This window comes from Vicugna pacos, chromosome X, assembly GCF_048564905.1.
Source record: "Vicugna pacos chromosome X, VicPac4, whole genome shotgun sequence".
Lineage (NCBI taxonomy): Eukaryota > Metazoa > Chordata > Mammalia > Artiodactyla > Camelidae > Vicugna > Vicugna pacos.
The window spans coordinates 107,163,708-107,187,587 of NC_133023.1; the positions used below are offsets into that span (position 1 = coordinate 107,163,708).

General features: G+C 55.1%; 4 protein-coding genes across 4 annotated transcripts; all 4 read left to right on the top strand.

The window, feature by feature from the left end:
* Positions 1–521: 521 nt before the first annotated feature.
* Positions 522–2,144, top strand: LOC140691800 (melanoma-associated antigen 8-like; the record flags this gene model as incomplete). Its single annotated transcript, XM_072955935.1, has 4 exons — positions 522–575; positions 727–795; positions 870–1,028; positions 1,068–2,144. Coding segments are annotated over 4 exons (1,182 nt in total), but the record flags the coding sequence as incomplete, so codon positions are not given.
* A 5,480-nt stretch (positions 2,145–7,624) lies between these two features.
* Positions 7,625–9,164, top strand: LOC140691801 (melanoma-associated antigen 8-like; the record flags this gene model as incomplete). Its single annotated transcript, XM_072955936.1, has 4 exons — positions 7,625–7,678; positions 7,830–7,898; positions 7,973–8,131; positions 8,171–9,164. Coding segments are annotated over 4 exons (1,182 nt in total), but the record flags the coding sequence as incomplete, so codon positions are not given.
* Positions 9,165–13,556: 4,392 nt separating this feature from the next.
* LOC140691802 (melanoma-associated antigen 8-like) lies at positions 13,557–16,229 on the top strand. Its single transcript, XM_072955937.1, has 5 exons — positions 13,557–13,596; positions 14,725–14,777; positions 14,929–14,997; positions 15,072–15,230; positions 15,270–16,229. Exons 1-5 carry the CDS (start codon positions 13,557–13,559, stop codon positions 16,167–16,169), a joined length of 1,221 nt encoding a protein of 406 aa, XP_072812038.1. The 3' UTR covers positions 16,170–16,229.
* Positions 16,230–17,309: 1,080 nt separating this feature from the next.
* Positions 17,310–23,481, top strand: LOC140691803 (melanoma-associated antigen 8-like). Its single transcript, XM_072955938.1, has 5 exons — positions 17,310–17,319; positions 21,832–21,884; positions 22,036–22,104; positions 22,179–22,337; positions 22,377–23,481. The coding sequence occupies exons 1-5, from the start codon at positions 17,310–17,312 to the stop codon at positions 23,274–23,276; spliced, it is 1,191 nt and encodes a 396-aa protein (XP_072812039.1). The 3' UTR covers positions 23,277–23,481.
* Positions 23,482–23,880: the final 399 nt, after the last annotated feature.

The window sequence follows — 23,880 nt, forward strand, 5'->3', positions numbered from 1 at the left end:
GGAGGACCTCGGGCAGCAGTTCCCGAAATGCGGGTCTCGGAAGGACTGGCGTCCCGGAATGACGGGCGGGGCCTCAGGTGGGCTGAGGGGGGAATCTCAGCTCCTGCCAGGAGTCAAGGGGAGGACCCTGAGGGAGGAGTGAGGGGACCAGAAACCCCAGAACAGAGGGGACGCAACCGATCCTGCCCCTGCTGTCAGCCCTGGGAGGCCCCCAGGCGGGATGAGCACACGTGGATTTGTCCTGACTTCCGCATCCAGGGCTCAGAGAGACCGGGGACTTACTATCAGGACGGGGCCCTCAGGTGGTTGGAGCGCAGAATCCCAGGTCCCGCTTGGAGTCACGGTGAGGACCCTGAGTTAGCGCGGAGAGGACCTCCCACCCTAGAAGAGTGGGAACCTGCCAGAGCCCAGGCCTGCTGCCAGCACGCGGGTCCAGGGCTGTGCCACAGTGTAGACCCCAGGTCTCCCCTCCTTTCTCTCCCAGGGGCTCCAGACACCGGGAGGTGAAGGCCTAGGTCTGAGACACGTGTCCTCGGGTCACAGAGCACAGGAGGCCGGCAGTGCCAGGACTGAAGGTGAGGTGTGGGGCCTGAGTGTGTGCCCGGGGGCTCCCGGAACAGAGGGGACCCCACGACGCCAACGTCCACTCCACCCACCCCCTGTCGCCCCCAAAGCCTCGGGCTGTGCCGGCTGCACCCTGAGGAGCCGCCTCACTTCCCCTGTCAGGTTCACAGACGACCGTCCACCAGGAGGAGAGCCCCTGTGAGGCCGAGGGCACCCCTGGAGAGGAGACCTGTAAGTGGCCTTTGTCAGAGCCCCCCAGGGTGGGTTTCTCAGCCCGGGCCGCTGACACTCCCTTTCTTCCCCAGGCCCGTGGGTCCCCATCTGTCACCCCTGGCCTCGCTCCACTCAGCTGCCCGACACCACTCACCGTGCCTCCCGTTCAGATGCGTGACCTCCACCACACTGAAGCCGACTTTCAGGACCCAAGAGAGGCTGAGGATTCCATGGATGAGCAGGACATTTGGGTGGAGGAGGAGGACGAGGACGAGGAGGAGGAGGAGGAGGAGGAGGAAGAGGGCGGCGCATCCCCGTTGTCTCCCTCCTCCTCCTCCTCGTCGTCTTCCTACTCAGTCCTGTTCCTGGGCACTGGCGAGGAGGCGGCTGATTCTGGGACACCCAGTCCCACGCAGAACCCTCAGGGTGTCTGCCCCTCCCCCACAGCCGTGGCAGCCCCTCCATGGAGCCAGTCGGAAGACAATGGCCTCAGAAGCCAAGGTGAGGAGGGGCCCAGCTCCGGGCAGGACCCGGCAGATGCCGAGTCCCGGCTCCAAGATGCATTACATTTGATGATGGCTGAACTGATGGGCTTCCTGCTCCACAAGTACCGCACAAAGCAGCCGACCTCAAAAGAGGAAATGCTGAATGCGGTCCTCAGAGATGACCAGGACCACTTCCCTGTGGTCTTGAGCCAAGCCTCTGAGTGTCTGCAGCTGGTCTTTGGGGTGGATGTGAAGGAGGTGGACCCCAGGGAGCACTTGTATGTCCTGGTCCCCACCCTGGGCCTCACCTACGATGGCATGCAGGACGACGGGCAGAGCATGCCCAACACTGGCCTCCTGGTGATACTTCTGGGTGTGATTGTCCTGGAGGGCGACTTTGCTCCTGAGGAGGCAGTCTGGCGAGCACTTAGCAAGATGGGGCTGTGTGCTGGGAGGGAGCACTTCATCTACGGGGAGCCCAGGGAACTCATCACCAACGTGTGGGTGCAGGAGGGGTACGTGGAGTACCGGCAGGTGGCCAACAGCGATCCCGCTCGCTACGAGTTCCTGTGGGGTCCCCGGGCCTACACGGAGACCAGCAAGCTGCAAGTCCTGGAACATTTCCTCAGGGTGAATAGAAGGGGTCCCAGTTCTTTCCCATCCCTGTCTGAAGAGCGAGTGAGTGATGAGGAAGAGGGGGCCTGAGGCAGACTTGCAGCTGGGCTCCTTCTAGGCCCCTGTCCGGCAGCTTCTCCCGCCGGGCAGGAAGTGAGGCTGACTCTTCACTGTGTGTCTGAAGAGCAAGCAGTCAGCCTTTTAGGTAGTGAGGGCCCGGGCCGGTGGGGGGAACACGGTGTACAGCATCTCTGGGCTCCTGTTCTCTACAATGATATGGAAATTCATCTTCATTTCCCTTAGTGATGCTTCAGATGTTATTCGTTTTAATAAATATCAATATACTTTATTTTATTATACAGTTTTTTTAAAGATTACATTTCATTTACAGTTCTGAGAAAATATTGGTTATATACCCCTTGTTGTGCAATACGTTCTTGAACCTTGCTTACACCCAATAGTTTGGACCTCCCGCTCCCTCACCCCTATATTGCCCCTCCCCCCTCCCCCCTGGTAATCACTAGTTTGTTCTCTATGAGTCTGCTTCTTTGTTATAGTCACTAGTTTGTTGTATTTTTTAGAGTCCACGTATAAACTGATATCATACAGTATTTGTCTTTCTCTGTCTGATTTATTTCACTTAGCATAATGTCCTCCAAGTCCATCCATGTTGCTGCAAACGGCAAAATTTTGTTTTTTATGGCTGACTAGTATTCCATATGTGTGTTTGTGTGTGTGTGTGTGTGTGTCTTTGTGTGTATCCATTCATCTGCTGATGGACATTTAGGTTCCTTCCACATCTTGGCAATTGTAGATAACGCTGCTATGAATATTGGGTGCGTGTATCTTTTCAAATTAGTATCTTTTTTTTTTTGAGATATATACCCAGGAATGGAATTGCTGGGTCACTTGGTGGTTCTCTTTTTAGTTTCTTGAGAAACGGCATACTGTTTTCCACAATGGCCACACCAATTTACATCCGCACCAACAGTGTAGGAGGGATCCCTTTTCTCCACATCTTCGCCAACATTTGCTCTTTGCGTTCTTTTTGAAGGTAGCCATTCTGACAGGTATGCGGTGATATCTCATTGTGGTTTTGATTTGCATTTCCCTGATGATTAGTTACACTGAGCATCTTTTCACGTGCCTGCTGGCCACCTGCATTTCCTCTTTGGACAGATGTCTATTCTGTTGTTCTGCCCGTTTTTAGTTGGGTCATTTGTCTTTTTGATGTTGAATTGTATGAGCTGTCTATAAACGGTGGTTATTGCTCCCTTGTCAGTTGTATCATTTGCAAATATTTTCTCCCCTTCTGTAGGTTGTTTTTTTATTTAGTCAGTGGATTCCTTTGCTGTGCAGAAGCTTTTAAGTATAATTAGGTCCCCGCTGTTTATTTTTCCTTTTATTTCCTTTGTTTTAGGAGATGGATCGAAAACGTTATTGCTGTAATTTACGTCAGAGAGGGTTCTGCCTATGTTTTCCTCTAGGAGTATTATAGTATCCAGTCTTGAATGTAGATCTTTAATCTATCTTGAGTTTATTTATGTGTATGGTGTTAGAGAATGTTCTAAGTTCGTTCTTTGACAGGTAGCTGTCCAGTTTTCCCAGAACCACTTATTGAAGAGACTGTCTTTTCTCCATTCAATATCCTTGCTCCCTTTGTTGTAGATTAATTGACGGTAAGTGTGTGGGTTTTCTTCTCGCCTCTTTATCCTGTTCCATTGATCTGTGTGTCTGTTTGGGGGCCAGTGCCGCACTGTTTTGATTACTACAGCTCTGTAATATAGTCTAAAGTCAGGGAGCATGATTCCTCCCGCTCTGTTCTTCATTCTCAAGATTGTTTTAGCTATTGGGGTTCTTTTCTTTTTCCGTACACTTTTTTAAGTTATTGGTTCTGGTTCTGAGAAAAATGCCATTGTTATTTTGACAGGGATTGCTTTGAATCTGTAGATTGCCTTGGGTAGTACGGCCACTGGGTTCTATGGTCAACAACACTGATTCTTCCAATCCAAGAACACGGTGTATCTTTCCATCTGTTGGTGTCATCTTCAGCTTCTCGCATCAGTGTCTTGTAGTTATTGGAGTACAGGTCTTTGGTCTCCTTAGCTAGCTTTAGTACTAGATATTTTTATTCTCTTTGATGTGATGGTAAATGGGATTGTTTCCTTAATTTCTCTTTCTGATGCTCCTTTGTTAGTGTATAAGATGCAACAGATTTCTGTATATTAATAATAATATTTAATAAGCTTCAGTATCTTGGTTTGTGAATGATATTGATTATGCATGTATTGGTACTTATGCAGCTCAAGACTGAGTTTTGCTATTTTGTAAAACAAATTGGGAAAGCTTCCATCATACTTCGCGATGCCAAAGTAGATAACACCGCACTGGAATAGAAATTTACTTGGAAATGTGAGAGTGATCAGCACTAAAGTCGGTGGGGTCAAGAGAGAGAGAAGTAAAAGTGAAAGATAGTTAATTATTGGCTCCTTATCCCTTTTCTTCTGTCAGTCTATAAAATTATAATTATGTGTGTATACCTGGATTTGTCTGGCTCAGTTAAGAAAGGAGGAGAAAGGCAACCTGAATCAATAGGATCCCTGCTCACCTTCTCAGTTCATCCGCAGACGTACACCGAGCCTCTGCTCTCTGGAGGGCTCGGTGTTAGCTGTGGGGACACTCGGAAAAGCAGGACAGACAGCCCACACCTAGGATAGTCTAAGAGCCGCAGTCACATCGGGAAGTTGGTGACATGTCTCCTGAGTCCCATAGGGCAAGGAAAAATAGGGCGAGGGGGTGGGGGTCCGGGAGAGAGCACCCAAGTGTAAGTGCCCAGCGCCAGGGCAGTTCAGGGCTTTGGGAAGCTGGGGTGGGGGGAGGGCGGGGCTCCTTCTGTGGGAGGTGATGGTAATGAAGCTGGGTGTTGGCGGCAGGCAGACGTGCAGACGGCACTTGTTAGTGGTGAGAGGAACGTGTCAGGTGGGAGATTGCTCTGAGAAGCCCTCTGGGATCGTGGATACATCTCCTGGGCGAGAAGGGAAGGTGTACTTTGTTCAGGGATGCTTAGAGACCTGCTTATCCTGCCTGAGCTGCTAGAACACTCAGAATGCTCCAACTGCAGGGAGGAGTGGCGTTTAATGTGGCTCACAGTGTACTCAGTCTTGGCATATATAGTTGAAGAGGTTTGGAAACCGCCCCAAACTTGGGGTAGGATTTACTGGGGTGTGTTCTTGGAAACTGTCTGCTGGACACTTACACAGATGGGTCAGCTCCCCTCGATGGTCAGAATCCAAAGCCATAGATGAGGAATGGTCCTGGAAATCGCAGGGAGGAAACACCCACCGAGGCTGAATTCCAAACAGGGAATCCACCTCCGGCCCCCCCGACAGCCCTGGGAGAGCCCCGGGCACGGGGTCCGGATCTGACGGGTGCTGATGCCCCCTCCCTGGGGGGTGAGAGAGGTGAGGGCCTGGGTGAGGGAGGCCGGCTTCAGGTCTGCACAGGGAAGGAGCCCAGCGCTGCCAGGAGTCAAGGTGGAACCGTGTGGAGGGACACAGATCAATGGAACAGGATAAATCCAGGTCGGTTCCGCTGTCAGCCCTGGGAGACCGCAGGCAGGGTGGCGGGGATCAGTGCCCCAACCCCCACCCCCGCTTCCCTCTCGGGGGTCCAGGCTGTGGAGGGGCCTGGGTCCAAGGGGAGCAAACTGAGGTGGGCAGAGGGAGGGGCCCAGGCCCAGCCTGGAGCCCAGGTGGGGAGCAGAGGGAGGGCTGAGGGACCCCCGGGGAATCCATCTCAGCCCCTGGCGTCCACGGTCCTGGGAAGCCCTGGGCTTGGTGGCCTGATGTGAGTCCACAGACTCCCCTGGGGGTCTCTGGGCAGTGAGGGCATTGGTGTGAGGGTGTGGGCTCGGGTCAACAAGGGGGCGTCCCAGGAACCGCCAGGGCTGCAGCTGAGGACCCTGACGGAGGACAGAAGTGGCCAAACAGATCCCGCCCCTGCTGTCAGCCCTGGGAGGGCCTGGGTGTGATGAGCACTCGTGGGGCCCTGACATCCTGACATCCGGGTCTCGGAGGGACTGGGGTCCTGGGATGAGGGGCGGGGCCTCGGGTGGCCAGAGGGGAGACCACATGCCGCCTGAGTCAAGGTGAGGACCCCGAGGGAGAACGGAGGATTCCTGCACCCCGGGACAGTGTTGGGCCTTGGAGGCCTTGGGGCAGGGTGAGCACCAGCTGCATTTCCTGCCATCTGGGCCTCAGAGGGACTGGGGTCCTGGGGTGAGGGGCGGGGCCTCGGGTGGCCAGAGGCTAGACCACATGACTCCTAAGTGACGACCCTGAGGGAGAACTGAGGGGTTTTCTAACCCGGAAAAGAGGCATTCCGACAGAAAAGGAACCTTGCTAGCAGCTGTACGGAGGCCCGAGGGCAGGGTGGGCACACGTGTTGTGCTCTGACTGCGGCACCCTGTCTCAGAGAGACCGGGGACTTACTGTGAGATGGGGGGTGGGGGGACCCTCAGATCTGCAGAGAAGAGAATCCAAGTTCCCACTGGGAGTGAAGCTGACGACTGTGAGCGAGCAATGAGGACCCTCGACCCCAAAACACAGTCGGTCCTGGGAGGCCACAGGTCAGAATAAGCACAGGCAGCATTTCCTGCCATCCGGGTCTCGAGGGACTGGGGTCCTGGGATGAGGGGCGGGGCTTCAGGGGTCCCAAGGGGAGGCTACATGCTGCCTGAGTCAAAGTGAGGACCCCGAGGGAGAACGGAGGATTCCTGCACCCCGGGACAGTGTTGGGGCTTGGAGGCCTTGGGGCAGGGTGAGCACCGGCGGCATTTCCTGCCATCCGGGCCTCAGAGGGACTGGGGTCCTGGGATGAGGGGCGGGGCCTCGGGGGTTCCAAGGGGAGGCTACATGCCGCCTGAGTCAAAGTGAGGACCCTGAAGGAGGAAGGAGGGGCCCCTGAACCCAGAAAAGTGGCCACCCCACAGAAAGGCGCCCTTGCTTTCAGCCGTCCGGCGGCCCGAGGGGAGGACAGGCCCACGTGGTTTGTCCTGACTTCCGCATCCGAGTCTCAGACAGACTGGGGACATAGTGAAAGGGCGGGTCCTCAGGTCTGCGGAGGAGAGAATCTCAGGGCCGCCTGGGAGTGAAGGTGACGACCGCGAGTTAGCATTCAGGGACCCTGGACCCCAGAACAGAGCCAGTCCTGGGAGACCATGGGGCGGGAGGACCTCGGGCAGCAGTTCCCGAAATGCGGGTCTCGGAAGGACTGGCGTCCCGGAATGACGGGCGGGGCCTCAGGTGGGCTGAGGGGGGAATCTCAGCTCCTGCCAGGAGTCAAGGGGAGGACCCTGAGGGAGGAGTGAGGGGACCAGAAACCCCAGAACAGAGGGGATGCAACCGATCCTGCCCCTGCTGTCAGCCCTGGGAGGCCCCCAGGCGGGATGAGCACACGTGGATTTGTCCTGACTTCCGCATCCAGGGCTCAGAGAGACCGGGGACTTACTATCAGGACGGGGCCCTCAGGTGGTTGGAGCGCAGAATCCCAGGTCCCGCTTGGAGTCACGGTGAGGACCCTGAGTTAGCGCGGAGAGGACCTCCCACCCTAGAAGAGTGGGAACCTGCCAGAGCCCAGGCCTGCTGCCAGCACGCGGGTCCAGGGCTGTGCCACAGTGTAGACCCCAGGTCTCCCCTCCTTTCTCTCCCAGGGGCTCCAGACACCGGGAGGTGAAGGCCTAGGTCTGAGACACGTGTCCTCGGGTCACAGAGCACAGGAGGCCGGCAGTGCCAGGACTGAAGGTGAGGTGTGGGGCCTGAGTGTGTGCCCGGGGGCTCCCGGAACAGAGGGGACCCCACGACGCCAACGTCCACTCCACCCACCCCCTGTCGCCCCCAAAGCCTCGGGCTGTGCCGGCTGCACCCTGAGGAGCCGCCTCACTTCCCCTGTCAGGTTCACAGACGACCGTCCACCAGGAGGAGAGCCCCTGTGAGGCCGAGGGCACCCCTGGAGAGGAGACCTGTAAGTGGCCTTTGTCAGAGCCCCCCAGGGTGGGTTTCTCAGCCCGGGCCGCTGACACTCCCTTTCTTCCCCAGGCCCGTGGGTCCCCATCTGTCACCCCTGGCCTCGCTCCACTCAGCTGCCCGACACCACTCACCGTGCCTCCCGTTCAGATGCGTGACCTCCACCACACTGAAGCCGACTTTCAGGACCCAAGAGAGGCTGAGGATTCCATGGATGAGCAGGACATTTGGGTGGAGGAGGAGGACGAGGACGAGGAGGAGGAGGAGGAGGAGGAGGAAGAGGGCGGCGCATCCCCGTTGTCTCCCTCCTCCTCCTCCTCGTCGTCTTCCTACTCAGTCCTGTTCCTGGGCACTGGCGAGGAGGCGGCTGATTCTGGGACACCCAGTCCCACGCAGAACCCTCAGGGTGTCTGCCCCTCCCCCACAGCCGTGGCAGCCCCTCCATGGAGCCAGTCGGAAGACAATGGCCTCAGAAGCCAAGGTGAGGAGGGGCCCAGCTCCGGGCAGGACCCGGCAGATGCCGAGTCCCGGCTCCAAGATGCATTACATTTGATGATGGCTGAACTGATGGGCTTCCTGCTCCACAAGTACCGCACAAAGCAGCCGACCTCAAAAGAGGAAATGCTGAATGCGGTCCTCAGAGATGACCAGGACCACTTCCCTGTGGTCTTGAGCCAAGCCTCTGAGTGTCTGCAGCTGGTCTTTGGGGTGGATGTGAAGGAGGTGGACCCCAGGGAGCACTTGTATGTCCTGGTCCCCACCCTGGGCCTCACCTACGATGGCATGCAGGACGACGGGCAGAGCATGCCCAACACTGGCCTCCTGGTGATACTTCTGGGTGTGATTGTCCTGGAGGGCGACTTTGCTCCTGAGGAGGCAGTCTGGCGAGCACTTAGCAAGATGGGGCTGTGTGCTGGGAGGGAGCACTTCATCTACGGGGAGCCCAGGGAACTCATCACCAACGTGTGGGTGCAGGAGGGGTACGTGGAGTACCGGCAGGTGGCCAACAGCGATCCCGCTCGCTATGAGTTCCTGTGGGGTCCCCGGGCCTACACGGAGACCAGCAAGCTGCAAGTCCTGGAACATTTCCTCAGGGTGAATAGAAGGGGTCCCAGTTCTTTCCCATCCCTGTCTGAAGAGCGAGTGAGTGATGAGGAAGAGGGGGCCTGAGGCAGACTTGCAGCTGGGCTCCTTCTAGGCCCCTGTCCGGCAGCTTCTCCCGCCGGGCAGGAAGTGAGGCTGACTCTTCACTGTGTGTCTGAAGAGCAAGCAGTCAGCCTTTTAGGTAGTGAGGGCCCGGGCCGGTGGGGGGAACACGGTGTACAGCATCTCTGGGCTCCTGTTCTCTACAATGATATGGAAATTCATCTTCATTTCCCTTAGTGATGCTTCAGATGTTATTCGTTTTAATAAATATCAATATACTTTATTTTATTATACAGTTTTTTTAAAGATTACATTTCATTTACAGTTCTGAGAAAATATTGGTTATATACCCCTTGTTGTGCAATACGTTCTTGAACCTTGCTTACACCCAATAGTTTGGACCTCCCGCTCCCTCACCCCTATATTGCCCCTCCCCCCTCCCCCCTGGTAATCACTAGTTTGTTCTCTATGAGTCTGCTTCTTTGTTATAGTCACTAGTTTGTTGTATTTTTTAGAGTCCACGTATAAACTGATATCATACAGTATTTGTCTTTCTCTGTCTGATTTATTTCACTTAGCATAATGTCCTCCAAGTCCATCCATGTTGCTGCAAACGGCAAAATTTTGTTTTTTATGGCTGACTAGTATTCCATATGTGTGTTTGTGTGTGTGTGTGTGTGTGTCTTTGTGTGTATCCATTCATCTGCTGATGGACATTTAGGTTCCTTCCACATCTTGGCAATTGTAGATAACGCTGCTATGAATATTGGGTGCGTGTATCTTTTCAAATTAGTATCTTTTTTTTTTTTGAGATATATACCCAGGAATGGAATTGCTGGGTCACTTGGTGGTTCTCTTTTTAGTTTCTTGAGAAACGGCATACTGTTTTCCACAATGGCCACACCAATTTACATCCGCACCAACAGTGTAGGAGGGATCCCTTTTCTCCACATCTTCGCCAACATTTGCTCTTTGCGTTCTTTTTGAAGGTAGCCATTCTGACAGGTATGCGGTGATATCTCATTGTGGTTTTGATTTGCATTTCCCTGATGATTAGTTACACTGAGCATCTTTTCACGTGCCTGCTGGCCACCTGCATTTCCTCTTTGGACAGATGTCTATTCTGTTGTTCTGCCCGTTTTTAGTTGGGTCATTTGTCTTTTTGATGTTGAATTGTATGAGCTGTCTATAAACGGTGGTTATTGCTCCCTTGTCAGTTGTATCATTTGCAAATATTTTCTCCCCTTCTGTAGGTTGTTTTTTTATTTAGTCAGTGGATTCCTTTGCTGTGCAGAAGCTTTTAAGTATAATTAGGTCCCCGCTGTTTATTTTTCCTTTTATTTCCTTTGTTTTAGGAGATGGATCGAAAACGTTATTGCTGTAATTTACGTCAGAGAGGGTTCTGCCTATGTTTTCCTCTAGGAGTATTATAGTATCCAGTCTTGAATGTAGATCTTTAATCTATCTTGAGTTTATTTATGTGTATGGTGTTAGAGAATGTTCTAAGTTCGTTCTTTGACAGGTAGCTGTCCAGTTTTCCCAGAACCACTTATTGAAGAGACTGTCTTTTCTCCATTCAATATCCTTGCTCCCTTTGTTGTAGATTAATTGACGGTAAGTGTGTGGGTTTTCTTCTCGCCTCTTTATCCTGTTCCATTGATCTGTGTGTCTGTTTGGGGGCCAGTGCCGCACTGTTTTGATTACTACAGCTCTGTAATATAGTCTAAAGTCAGGGAGCATGATTCCTCCCGCTCTGTTCTTCATTCTCAAGATTGTTTTAGCTATTGGGGTTCTTTTCTTTTTCCGTACACTTTTTTAAGTTATTGGTTCTGGTTCTGAGAAAAATGCCATTGTTATTTTGACAGGGATTGCTTTGAATCTGTAGATTGCCTTGGGTAGTACGGCCACTGGGTTGTATGGTCAACAACACTGATTCTTCCAATCCAAGAACACGGTGTATCTTTCCATCTGTTGGTGTCATCTTCAGCTTCTCGCATCAGTGTCTTGTAGTTATTGGAGTACAGGTCTTTGGTCTCCTTAGCTAGCTTTAGTACTAGATATTTTTATTCTCTTTGATGTGATGGTAAATGGGATTGTTTCCTTAATTTCTCTTTCTGATGCTCCTTTGTTAGTGTATAAGATGCAACAGATTTCTGTATATTAATAATAATATTTAATAAGCTTCAGTATCTTGGTTTGTGAATGATATTGATTATGCATGTATTGGTACTTATGCAGCTCAAGACTGAGTTTTGCTATTTTGTAAAACAAATTGGGAAAGCTTCCATCATACTTCGCGATGCCAAAGTAGATAACACCGCACTGGAATAGAAATTTACTTGGAAATGTGAGAGTGATCAGCACTAAAGTCGGTGGGGTCAAGAGAGAGAGAAGTAAAAGTGAAAGATAGTTAATTATTGGCTCCTTATCCCTTTTCTTCTGTCAGTCTATAAAATTATAATTATGTGTGTATACCTGGATTTGTCTGGCTCAGTTAAGAAAGGAGGAGAAAGGCAACCTGAATCAATAGGATCCCTGCTCACCTTCTCAGTTCATCCGCAGACGTACACCGAGCCTCTGCTCTCTGGAGGGCTCGGTGTTAGCTGTGGGGACACTCGGAAAAGCAGGACAGACAGCCCACACCTAGGATAGTCTAAGAGCCGCAGTCACATCGGGAAGTTGGTGACATGTCTCCTGAGTCCCATAGGGCAAGGAAAAATAGGGCGAGGGGGTGGGGGTCCGGGAGAGAGCACCCAAGTGTAAGTGCCCAGCGCCAGGGCAGTTCAGGGCTTTGGGAAGCTGGGGGGAGGGCGGGGCTCCTTCTGTGGGAGGTGATGGTAATGAAGCTGGGTGTTGGCGGCAGGCAGACGTGCAGACGGCACTTGTTAGTGGTGAGAGGAACGTGTCAGGTGGGAGATTGCTCTGAGAAGCCCTCTGGGATCGTGGATACATCTCCTGGGCGAGAAGGGAAGGTGTACTTTGTTCAGGGATGCTTAGAGACCTGCTTATCCTGCCTGAGCTGCTAGAACACTCAGAATGCTCCAACTGCAGGGAGGAGTGGCGTTTAATGTGGCTCACAGTGTACTCAGTCTTGGCATATATAGTTGAAGAGGTTTGGAAACCGCCCCAAACTTGGGGTAGGATTTACTGGGGTGTGTTCTTGGAAACTGTCTGCTGGACACTTACACAGATGGGTCAGCTCCCCTCGATGGTCAGAATCCAAAGCCATAGATGAGGAATGGTCCTGGAAATCGCAGGGAGGAAACACCCACCGAGGCTGAATTCCAAACAGGGAATCCACCTCCGGCCCCCCCGACAGCCCTGGGAGAGCCCCGGGCACGGGGTCCGGATCTGACGGGTGCTGATGCCCCCTCCCTGGGGGGTGAGAGAGGTGAGGGCCTGGGTGAGGGAGGCCGGCTTCAGGTCTGCACAGGGAAGGAGCCCAGCGCTGCCAGGAGTCAAGGTGGAACCGTGTGGAGGGACACAGATCAATGGAACAGGATAAATCCAGGTCGGTTCCGCTGTCAGCCCTGGGAGACCGCAGGCAGGGTGGCGGGGATCAGTGCCCCAACCCCCACCCCCGCTTCCCTCTCGGGGGTCCAGGCTGTGGAGGGGCCTGGGTCCAAGGGGAGCAAACTGAGGTGGGCAGAGGGAGGGGCCCAGGCCCAGCCTGGAGCCCAGGTGGGGAGCAGAGGGAGGGCTGAGGGACCCCCGGGGAATCCATCTCAGCCCCTGGCGTCCACGGTCCTGGGAAGCCCTGGGCTTGGTGGCCTGATGTGAGTCCACAGACTCCCCTGGGGGTCTCTGGGCAGTGAGGGCATTGGTGTGAGGGTGTGGGCTCGGGTCAACAAGGGGGCGTCCCAGGAACCGCCAGGGCTGCAGCTGAGGACCCTGACGGAGGACAGAAGTGGCCAAACAGATCCCGCCCCTGCTGTCAGCCCTGGGAGGGCCTGGGTGTGATGAGCACTCGTGGGGCCCTGACATCCTGACATCCGGGTCTCGGAGGGACTGGGGTCCTGGGATGAGGGGCGGGGCCTCGGGTGGCCAGAGGGGAGACCACATGCCGCCTGAGTCAAGGTGAGGACCCCGAGGGAGAACGGAGGATTCCTGCACCCCGGGACAGTGTTGGGCCTTGGAGGCCTTGGGGCAGGGTGAGCACCAGCTGCATTTCCTGCCATCTGGGCCTCAGAGGGACTGGGGTCCTGGGGTGAGGGGCGGGGCCTCGGGTGGCCAGAGGCTAGACCACATGACTCCTAAGTGACGACCCTGAGGGAGAACTGAGGGGTTTTCTAACCCGGAAAAGAGGCATTCCGACAGAAAAGGAACCTTGCTAGCAGCTGTACGGAGGCCCGAGGGCAGGGTGGGCACACGTGTTGTGCTCTGACTGCGGCACCCTGTCTCAGAGAGACCGGGGACTTACTGTGAGATGGGGGGTGGGGGGACCCTCAGATCTGCAGAGAAGAGAATCCAAGTTCCCACTGGGAGTGAAGCTGACGACTGTGAGCGAGCAATGAGGACCCTCGACCCCAAAACACAGTCGGTCCTGGGAGGCCACAGGTCGGAATAAGCACAGGCAGCATTTCCTGCCATCCGGGTCTCGAGGGACTGGGGTCCTGGGATGAGGGGCGGGGCTTCAGGGGTCCCAAGGGGAGGCTACATGCTGCCTGAGTCAAAGTGAGGACCCCGAGGGAGAACGGAGGATTCCTGCACCCCGGGACAGTGTTGGGGCTTGGAGGCCTTGGGGCAGGGTGAGCACCGGCGGCATTTCCTGCCATCCGGGCCTCAGAGGGACTGGGGTCCTGGGATGAGGGGCGGGGCCTCGGGGGTTCCAAGGGGAGGCTACATGCCGCCTGAGTCAAAGTGAGGACCCTGAAGGAGGAAGGAGGGGCCCCTGAACCCAGAAAAGTGGCCACCCCACAGAAAGGCGCCCTTGCTTTCAGCCGTCCGGCGGCCCGAGGGGAGGACAGGCCCACGTGGTTTGTCCTGACTTCCGCATCCGAGTCTCAGACAGACTGGGGACATAGTGAAAGGGTGGGTCCTCAGGTCTGCGGAGGAGAGAATCTCAGGGCCGCCTGGGAGTGAAGGTGACGACCGCGAGTTAGCATTCAGGGACCCTGGACCCCAGAACAGAGCCAGTCCTGGGAGACCATGGGGCGGGAGGACCTCGGGCAGCAGTTCCCGAAATGCGGGTCTCGGAAGGACTGGCGTCCCGGAATGACGGGCGGGGCCTCAGGTGGGCTGAGGGGGGAATCTCAGCTCCTGCCAGGAGTCAAGGGGAGGACCCTGAGGGAGGAGTGAGGGGACCAGAAACCCCAGAACAGAGGGGACGCAACCGATCCTGCCCCTGCTGTCAGCCCTGGGAGGCCCCCAGGCGGGATGAGCACACGTGGATTTGTCCTGACTTCCGCATCCAGGGCTCAGAGAGACCGGGGACTTACTATCAGGACGGGGCCCTCAGGTGGTTGGAGCGCAGAATCCCAGGTCCCGCTTGGAGTCACGGTGAGGACCCTGAGTTAGCGCGGAGAGGACCTCCCACCCTAGAAGAGTGGGAACCTGCCAGAGCCCAGGCCTGCTGCCAGCACGCGGGTCCAGGGCTGTGCCACAGTGTAGACCCCAGGTCTCCCCTCCTTTCTCTCCCAGGGGCTCCAGACACCGGGAGGTGAAGGCCTAGGTCTGAGACACGTGTCCTCGGGTCACAGAGCACAGGAGGCCGGCAGTGCCAGGACTGAAGGTGAGGTGTGGGGCCTGAGTGTGTGCCCGGGGGCTCCCGGAACAGAGGGGACCCCACGACGCCAACGTCCACTCCACCCACCCCCTGTCGCCCCCAAAGCCTCGGGCTGTGCCGGCTGCACCCTGAGGAGCCGCCTCACTTCCCCTGTCAGGTTCACAGACGACCGTCCACCAGGAGGAGAGCCCCTGTGAGGCCGAGGGCACCCCTGGAGAGGAGACCTGTAAGTGGCCTTTGTCAGAGCCCCCCAGGGTGGGTTTCTCAGCCCGGGCCGCTGACACTCCCTTTCTTCCCCAGGCCCGTGGGTCCCCATCTGTCACCCCTGGCCTCGCTCCACTCAGCTGCCCGACACCACTCACCGTGCCTCCCGTTCAGATGCGTGACCTCCACCACACTGAAGCCGACTTTCAGGACCCAAGAGAGGCTGAGGATTCCATGGATGAGCAGGACATTTGGGTGGAGGAGGAGGACGAGGACGAGGAGGAGGAGGAGGAGGAGGAGGAAGAGGGCGGCGCATCCCCGTTGTCTCCCTCCTCCTCCTCCTCGTCGTCTTCCTACTCAGTCCTGTTCCTGGGCACTGGCGAGGAGGCGGCTGATTCTGGGACACCCAGTCCCACGCAGAACCCTCAGGGTGTCTGCCCCTCCCCCACAGCCGTGGCAGCCCCTCCATGGAGCCAGTCGGAAGACAATGGCCTCAGAAGCCAAGGTGAGGAGGGGCCCAGCTCCGGGCAGGACCCGGCAGATGCCGAGTCCCGGCTCCAAGATGCATTACATTTGATGATGGCTGAACTGATGGGCTTCCTGCTCCACAAGTACCGCACAAAGCAGCCGACCTCAAAAGAGGAAATGCTGAATGCGGTCCTCAGAGATGACCAGGACCACTTCCCTGTGGTCTTGAGCCAAGCCTCTGAGTGTCTGCAGCTGGTCTTTGGGGTGGATGTGAAGGAGGTGGACCCCAGGGAGCACTTGTATGTCCTGGTCCCCACCCTGGGCCTCACCTACGATGGCATGCAGGACGACGGGCAGAGCATGCCCAACACTGGCCTCCTGGTGATACTTCTGGGTGTGATTGTCCTGGAGGGCGACTTTGCTCCTGAGGAGGCAGTCTGGCGAGCACTTAGCAAGATGGGGCTGTGTGCTGGGAGGGAGCACTTCATCTACGGGGAGCCCAGGGAACTCATCACCAACGTGTGGGTGCAGGAGGGGTACGTGGAGTACCGGCAGGTGGCCAACAGCGATCCCGCTCGCTACGAGTTCCTGTGGGGTCCCCGGGCCTACACGGAGACCAGCAAGCTGCAAGTCCTGGAACATTTCCTCAGGGTGAATAGAAGGGGTCCCAGTTCTTTCCCATCCCTGTCTGAAGAGCGAGTGAGTGATGAGGAAGAGGGGGCCTGAGGCAGACTTGCAGCTGGGCTCCTTCTAGGCCCCTGTCCGGCAGCTTCTCCCGCCGGGCAGGAAGTGAGGCTGACTCTTCACTGTGTGTCTGAAGAGCAAGCAGTCAGCCTTTTAGGTAGTGAGGGCCCGGGCCGGTGGGGGGAACACGGTGTACAGCATCTCTGGGCTCCTGTTCTCTACAATGATATGGAAATTCATCTTCATTTCCCTTAGTGATGCTTCAGATATTATTCGTTTTAATAAATATCAATATACTTTATTTTATTATACAGTTTTTTTAAAGATTACATTTCATTTACAGTTCTGAGAAAATATTGGTTATATACCCCTTGTTGTGCAATACGTTCTTGAACCTTGCTTACACCCAATAGTTTGGACCTCCCGCTCCCTCACCCCTATATTGCCCCTCCCCCCTCCCCCCTGGTAATCACTAGTTTGTTCTCTATGAGTCTGCTTCTTTGTTATAGTCACTAGTTTGTTGTATTTTTTAGAGTCCACGTATAAACTGATATCATACAGTATTTGTCTTTCTCTGTCTGATTTATTTCACTTAGCATAATGTCCTCCAAGTCCATCCATGTTGCTGCAAACGGCAAAATTTTGTTTTTTATGGCTGACTAGTATTCCATATGTGTGTTTGTGTGTGTGTGTGTGTGTGTCTTTGTGTGTATCCATTCATCTGCTGATGGACATTTAGGTTCCTTCCACATCTTGGCAATTGTAGATAACGCTGCTATGAATATTGGGTGCGTGTATCTTTTCAAATTAGTATCTTTTTTTTTTTGAGATATATACCCAGGAATGGAATTGCTGGGTCACTTGGTGGTTCTCTTTTTAGTTTCTTGAGAAACGGCATACTGTTTTCCACAATGGCCACACCAATTTACATCCGCACCAACAGTGTAGGAGGGATCCCTTTTCTCCACATCTTCGCCAACATTTGCTCTTTGCGTTCTTTTTGAAGGTAGCCATTCTGACAGGTATGCGGTGATATCTCATTGTGGTTTTGATTTGCATTTCCCTGATGATTAGTTACACTGAGCATCTTTTCACGTGCCTGCTGGCCACCTGCATTTCCTCTTTGGACAGATGTCTATTCTGTTGTTCTGCCCGTTTTTAGTTGGGTCATTTGTCTTTTTGATGTTGAATTGTATGAGCTGTCTATAAACGGTGGTTATTGCTCCCTTGTCAGTTGTATCATTTGCAAATATTTTCTCCCCTTCTGTAGGTTGTTTTTTTTATTTAGTCAGTGGATTCCTTTGCTGTGCAGAAGCTTTTAAGTATAATTAGGTCCCCGCTGTTTATTTTTCCTTTTATTTCCTTTGTTTTAGGAGATGGATCGAAAACGTTATTGCTGTAATTTACGTCAGAGAGGGTTCTGCCTATGTTTTCCTCTAGGAGTATTATAGTATCCAGTCTTGAATGTAGATCTTTAATCTATCTTGAGTTTATTTATGTGTATGGTGTTAGAGAATGTTCTAAGTTCGTTCTTTGACAGGTAGCTGTCCAGTTTTCCCAGAACCACTTATTGAAGAGACTGTCTTTTCTCCATTCAATATCCTTGCTCCCTTTGTTGTAGATTAATTGACGGTAAGTGTGTGGGTTTTCTTCTCGCCTCTTTATCCTGTTCCATTGATCTGTGTGTCTGTTTGGGGGCCAGTGCCGCACTGTTTTGATTACTACAGCTCTGTAATATAGTCTAAAGTCAGGGAGCATGATTCCTCCCGCTCTGTTCTTCATTCTCAAGATTGTTTTAGCTATTGGGGTTCTTTTCTTTTTCCGTACACTTTTTTAAGTTATTGGTTCTGGTTCTGAGAAAAATGCCATTGTTATTTTGACAGGGATTGCTTTGAATCTGTAGATTGCCTTGGGTAGTACGGCCACTGGGTTGTATGGTCAACAACACTGATTCTTCCAATCCAAGAACACGGTGTATCTTTCCATCTGTTGGTGTCATCTTCAGCTTCTCGCATCAGTGTCTTGTAGTTATTGGAGTACAGGTCTTTGGTCTCCTTAGCTAGCTTTAGTACTAGATATTTTTATTCTCTTTGATGTGATGGTAAATGGGATTGTTTCCTTAATTTCTCTTTCTGATGCTCCTTTGTTAGTGTATAAGATGCAACAGATTTCTGTATATTAATAATAATATTTAATAAGCTTCAGTATCTTGGTTTGTGAATGATATTGATTATGCATGTATTGGTACTTATGCAGCTCAAGACTGAGTTTTGCTATTTTGTAAAACAAATTGGGAAAGCTTCCATCATACTTCGCGATGCCAAAGTAGATAACACCGCACTGGAATAGAAATTTACTTGGAAATGTGAGAGTGATCAGCACTAAAGTCGGTGGGGTCAAGAGAGAGAGAAGTAAAAGTGAAAGATAGTTAATTATTGGCTCCTTATCCCTTTTCTTCTGTCAGTCTATAAAATTATAATTATGTGTGTATAACCTGGATTTGTCTGGCTCAGTTAAGAAAGGAGGAGAAAGGCAACCTGAATCAATAGGATCCCTGCTCACCTTCTCAGTTCATCCGCAGACGTACACCGAGCCTCTGCTCTCTGGAGGGCTCGGTGTTAGCTGTGGGGACACTCGGAAAAGCAGGACAGACAGCCCACACCTAGGATAGTCTAAGAGCCGCAGTCACATCGGGAAGTTGGTGACATGTCTCCTGAGTCCCATAGGGCAAGGAAAAATAGGGCGAGGGGGTGGGGGTCCGGGAGAGAGCACCCAAGTGTAAGTGCCCAGCGCCAGGGCAGTTCAGGGCTTTGGGAAGCTGGGGTGGGGGGAGGGCGGGGCTCCTTCTGTGGGAGGTGATGGTAATGAAGCTGGGTGTTGGCGGCAGGCAGACGTGCAGACGGCACTTGTTAGTGGTGAGAGGAACGTGTCAGGTGGGAGATTGCTCTGAGAAGCCCTCTGGGATCGTGGATACATCTCCTGGGCGAGAAGGGAAGGTGTACTTTGTTCAGGGATGCTTAGAGACCTGCTTATCCTGCCTGAGCTGCTAGAACACTCAGAATGCTCCAACTGCAGGGAGGAGTGGCGTTTAATGTGGCTCACAGTGTACTCAGTCTTGGCATATATAGTTGAAGAGGTTTGGAAACCGCCCCAAACTTGGGGTAGGATTTACTGGGGTGTGTTCTTGGAAACTGTCTGCTGGACACTTACACTGATGGGTCAGCTCCCCTCGATGGTCAGAATCCAAAGCCATAGATGAGGAATGGTCCTGGAAATCGCAGGGAGGAAACACCCACCGAGGCTGAATTCCAAACAGGGAATCCACCTCCGGCCCCCCCGACAGCCCTGGGAGAGCCCCGGGCACGGGGTCCGGATCTGACGGGCGCTGATGCCCCCTCCCTGGGGGGTGAGGGAGGAGAGGGCCTGGGTGAGGGAGGCCGGCTTCAGGTCTGCACAGGGAAGGAGCCCAGCGCTGCCAGGAGTCAAGGTGGAACCGTGTGGAGGGACACAGATCAATGGAACAGGATAAATCCAGGTCGGTTCCGCTGTCAGCCCTGGGAGACCGCAGGCAGGGTGGCGGGGATCAGTGCCCCAACCCCCACCCCCGCTTCCCTCTCGGGGGTCCAGGCTGTGGAGGGGCCTGGGTCCAAGGGGAGCAAACTGAGGTGGGCAGAGGGAGGGGCCCAGGCCCAGCCTGGAGCCCAGGTGGGGAGCAGAGGGAGGGCTGAGGGACCCCCGGGGAATCCATCTCAGCCCCTGGCGTCCACGGTCCTGGGAAGCCCTGGGCTTGGGGGCCTGATGTGAGTCCACAGACTCCCCTGGGGGTCTCTGGGCAGTGAGGGCATTGGTGTGAGGGTGTGGGCTCGGGTCAACAAGGGGGCGTCCCAGGAACCGCCAGGGCTGCAGCTGAGGACCCTGACGGAGGACAGAAGTGGCCAAACAGATCCCGCCCCTGCTGTCAGCCCTGGGAGGGCCTGGGTGTGATGAGCACTCGTGGGGCCCTGACATCCTGACATCCGGGTCTCGGAGGGACTGGGGTCCTGGGATGAGGGGCGGGGCCTCGGGTGGCCAGAGGGGAGACCACATGCCGCCTGAGTCAAGGTGAGGACCCCGAGGGAGAACGGAGGATTCCTGCACCCCGGGACAGTGTTGGGCCTTGGAGGCCTTGGGGCAGGGTGAGCACCAGCTGCATTTCCTGCCATCTGGGCCTCAGAGGGACTGGGGTCCTGGGGTGAGGGGCGGGGCCTCGGGTGGCCAGAGGCTAGACCACATGACTCCTAAGTGACGACCCTGAGGGAGAACTGAGGGGTTTTCTAACCCGGAAAAGAGGCATTCCGACAGAAAAGGAACCTTGCTAGCAGCTGTACGGAGGCCCGAGGGCAGGGTGGGCACACGTGTTGTGCTCTGACTGCGGCACCCTGGTCTCAGAGAGACCGGGGACTTAGTGTGAGATGGGGGGTGGGGGGACCCTCAGATCTGCAGAGGAGAGAATCCAAGGTCCCACTGGGAGTGAAGCTGATGACTGTGAGCGAGCAGTGAGGACCCTGGACCCCAAAACACAGTCGGTCCTGGGAGGCCACAGGTCGGAACAAGCACAGGCGGCATTTCCTGCCGTCCGGGTCTCGGAGGGACTGGGGTCCTGGGATGAGGGGCGTGGCTTCGGGGGTTCCAAGGGGAGGCTACATGCCGCCTGAGTCAAAGTGAGGACCCCGAGGGAGAACGGAGGATTCCTGCACCCCGGGACAGTGTTGGGGCTTGGAGGCCTTGGGGCAGGGTGAGCACCGGCGGCATTTCCTGCCATCCGGGCCTCAGAGGGACTGGGGTCCTGGGATGAGGGGCGGGGCCTCGGGGGTTCCAAGGGGAGGCTACATGCCGCCTGAGTCAAAGTGAGGACCCTGAAGGAGGAAGGAGGGGCCCCTGAACCCAGAAAAGTGGCCACCCCACAGAAAGGCGCCCTTGCTTTCAGCCGTCCGGCGGCCCGAGGGGAGGACAGGCCCACGTGGTTTGTCCTGACTTCGGCATCCCAGTCTCAGACAGACTGGGGACATAGTGAAAGGGCGGGTCCTCAGGTCTGCGGAGGAGAGAATCTCAGGGCCGCCTGGGAGTGAAGGTGACGACCGCGAGTTAGCATTCAGGGACCCTGGACCCCAGAACAGAGCCAGTCCTGGGAGACCATGGGGCGGGAGGACCTCGGGCAGCAGTTCCCGAAATGCGGGTCTCGGAAGGACTGGCGTCCCGGAATGACGGGCGGGGCCTCAGGTGGGCTGAGGGGGGAATCTCAGCTCCTGCCAGGAGTCAAGGGGAGGACCCTGAGGGAGGAGTGAGGGGACCAGAAACCCCAGAACAGAGGGGACGCAACCGATCCTGCCCCTGCTGTCAGCCCTGGGAGGCCCCCAGGCGGGATGAGCACACGTGGATTTGTCCTGACTTCCGCATCCAGGGCTCAGAGAGACCGGGGACTTACTATCAGGACGGGGCCCTCAGGTGGTTGGAGCGCAGAATCCCAGGTCCCGCTTGGAGTCACGGTGAGGACCCTGAGTTAGCGCGGAGAGGACCTCCCACCCTAGAAGAGTGGGAACCTGCCAGAGCCCAGGCCTGCTGCCAGCACGCGGGTCCAGGGCTGTGCCACAGTGTAGACCCCAGGTCTCCCCTCCTTTCTCTCCCAGGGGCTCCAGACACCGGGAGGTGAAGGCCTAGGTCTGAGACACGTGTCCTCGGGTCACAGAGCACAGGAGGCCGGCAGTGCCAGGACTGAAGGTGAGGTGTGGGGCCTGAGTGTGTGCCCGGGGGCTCCCGGAACAGAGGGGACCCCACGACGCCAACGTCCACTCCACCCACCCCCTGTCGCCCCCAAAGCCTCGGGCTGTGCCGGCTGCACCCTGAGGAGCCGCCTCACTTCCCCTGTCAGGTTCACAGACGACCGTCCACCAGGAGGAGAGCCCCTGTGAGGCCGAGGGCACCCCTGGAGAGGAGACCTGTAAGTGGCCTTTGTCAGAGCCCCCCAGGGTGGGTTTCTCAGCCCGGGCCGCTGACACTCCCTTTCTTCCCCAGGCCCGTGGGTCCCCATCTGTCACCCCTGGCCTCGCTCCACTCAGCTGCCCGACACCACTCACCGTGCCTCCCGTTCAGATGCGTGACCTCCACCACACTGAAGCCGACTTTCAGGACCCAAGAGAGGCTGAGGATTCCATGGATGAGCAGGACATTTGGGTGGAGGAGGAGGACGAGGACGAGGAGGAGGAGGAGGAGGAGGAGGAAGAGGGCGGCGCATCCCCGTTGTCTCCCTCCTCCTCCTCCTCGTCGTCTTCCTACTCAGTCCTGTTCCTGGGCACTGGCGAGGAGGCGGCTGATTCTGGGACACCCAGTCCCACGCAGAACCCTCAGGGTGTCTGCCCCTCCCCCACAGCCGTGGCAGCCCCTCCATGGAGCCAGTCGGAAGACAATGGCCTCAGAAGCCAAGGTGAGGAGGGGCCCAGCTCCGGGCAGGACCCGGCAGATGCCGAGTCCCGGCTCCAAGATGCATTACATTTGATGATGGCTGAACTGATGGGCTTCCTGCTCCACAAGTACCGCACAAAGCAGCCGACCTCAAAAGAGGAAATGCTGAATGCGGTCCTCAGAGATGACCAGGACCACTTCCCTGTGGTCTTGAGCCAAGCCTCTGAGTGTCTGCAGCTGGTCTTTGGGGTGGATGTGAAGGAGGTGGACCCCAGGGAGCACTTGTATGTCCTGGTCCCCACCCTGGGCCTCACCTACGATGGCATGCAGGACGACGGGCAGAGCATGCCCAACACTGGCCTCCTGGTGATACTTCTGGGTGTGATTGTCCTGGAGGGCGACTTTGCTCCTGAGGAGGCAGTCTGGCGAGCACTTAGCAAGATGGGGCTGTGTGCTGGGAGGGAGCACTTCATCTACGGGGAGCCCAGGGAACTCATCACCAACGTGTGGGTGCAGGAGGGGTACGTGGAGTACCGGCAGGTGGCCAACAGCGATCCCGCTCGCTACGAGTTCCTGTGGGGTCCCCGGGCCTACACGGAGACCAGCAAGCTGCAAGTCCTGGAACATTTCCTCAGGGTGAATAGAAGGGGTCCCAGTTCTTTCCCATCCCTGTCTGAAGAGCGAGTGAGTGATGAGGAAGAGGGGGCCTGAGGCAGACTTGCAGCTGGGCTCCTTCTAGGCCCCTGTCTGGCAGCTTCTCCCGCCTGGCAGGAAGTGAGGCTGACTCTTCACTGTGTGTCTGAAGAGCAAGCAGTCAGCCTTTTAGGTAGTGAGTGCCCGGGCCGGTGGAGGGAACACGGTGTACAGCATCTCTGGGCTCCTGTTCTCTACAATGATATGGAAAATCATCTTCATTTCCCTTAGTGATGCTTCAGATGTTATTCGTTTTAATAAATATCAATATACTTTATTTTATTATACAGTTTTTTTAAAGATTACATTTCATTTACAGTTCTGAGAAAATATTGGTTATATACCCCTTGTTGTGCAATACGTTCTTGAACCTTGCTTACACCCAATAGTTTGGACCTCCCGCTCCCTCACCCCTATATTGCCCCTCCCCCCTCCCCCCTGGTAATCACTAGTTTGTTCTCTATGAGTCTGCTTCTTTGTTATAGTCACTAGTTTGTTGTATTTTTTAGAGTCCACGTATAAACTGATATCATACAGTATTTGTCTTTCTCTGTCTGATTTATTTCACTTAGCATAATGTCCTCCAAGTCCATCCATGTTGCTGCAAACGGCAAAATTTTGT

Bases quoted from the DNA above. Each gene is read 5' to 3' on its own strand.
- LOC140691802 (XM_072955937.1), top strand. From the start codon at position 13,557: ATGAGGACCCTCGACCCCAAAACACAGTCGGTCCTGGGAG. The intron at 14,998-15,071 runs GTAAGTGGCCTT...TTTCTTCCCCAG, and splicing joins CACCCCTGGAGAGGAGACCT to GCCCGTGGGTCCCCATCTGT. The intron at 15,231-15,269 runs GTGGAGGAGGAG...GAGGAGGAGGAG, and splicing joins TGGATGAGCAGGACATTTGG to GAGGAGGAAGAGGGCGGCGC.
- LOC140691803 (XM_072955938.1), top strand. The intron at 21,885-22,035 runs GTGAGGTGTGGG...TTCCCCTGTCAG, and splicing joins CGGCAGTGCCAGGACTGAAG to GTTCACAGACGACCGTCCAC. The intron at 22,105-22,178 runs GTAAGTGGCCTT...TTTCTTCCCCAG, and splicing joins CACCCCTGGAGAGGAGACCT to GCCCGTGGGTCCCCATCTGT.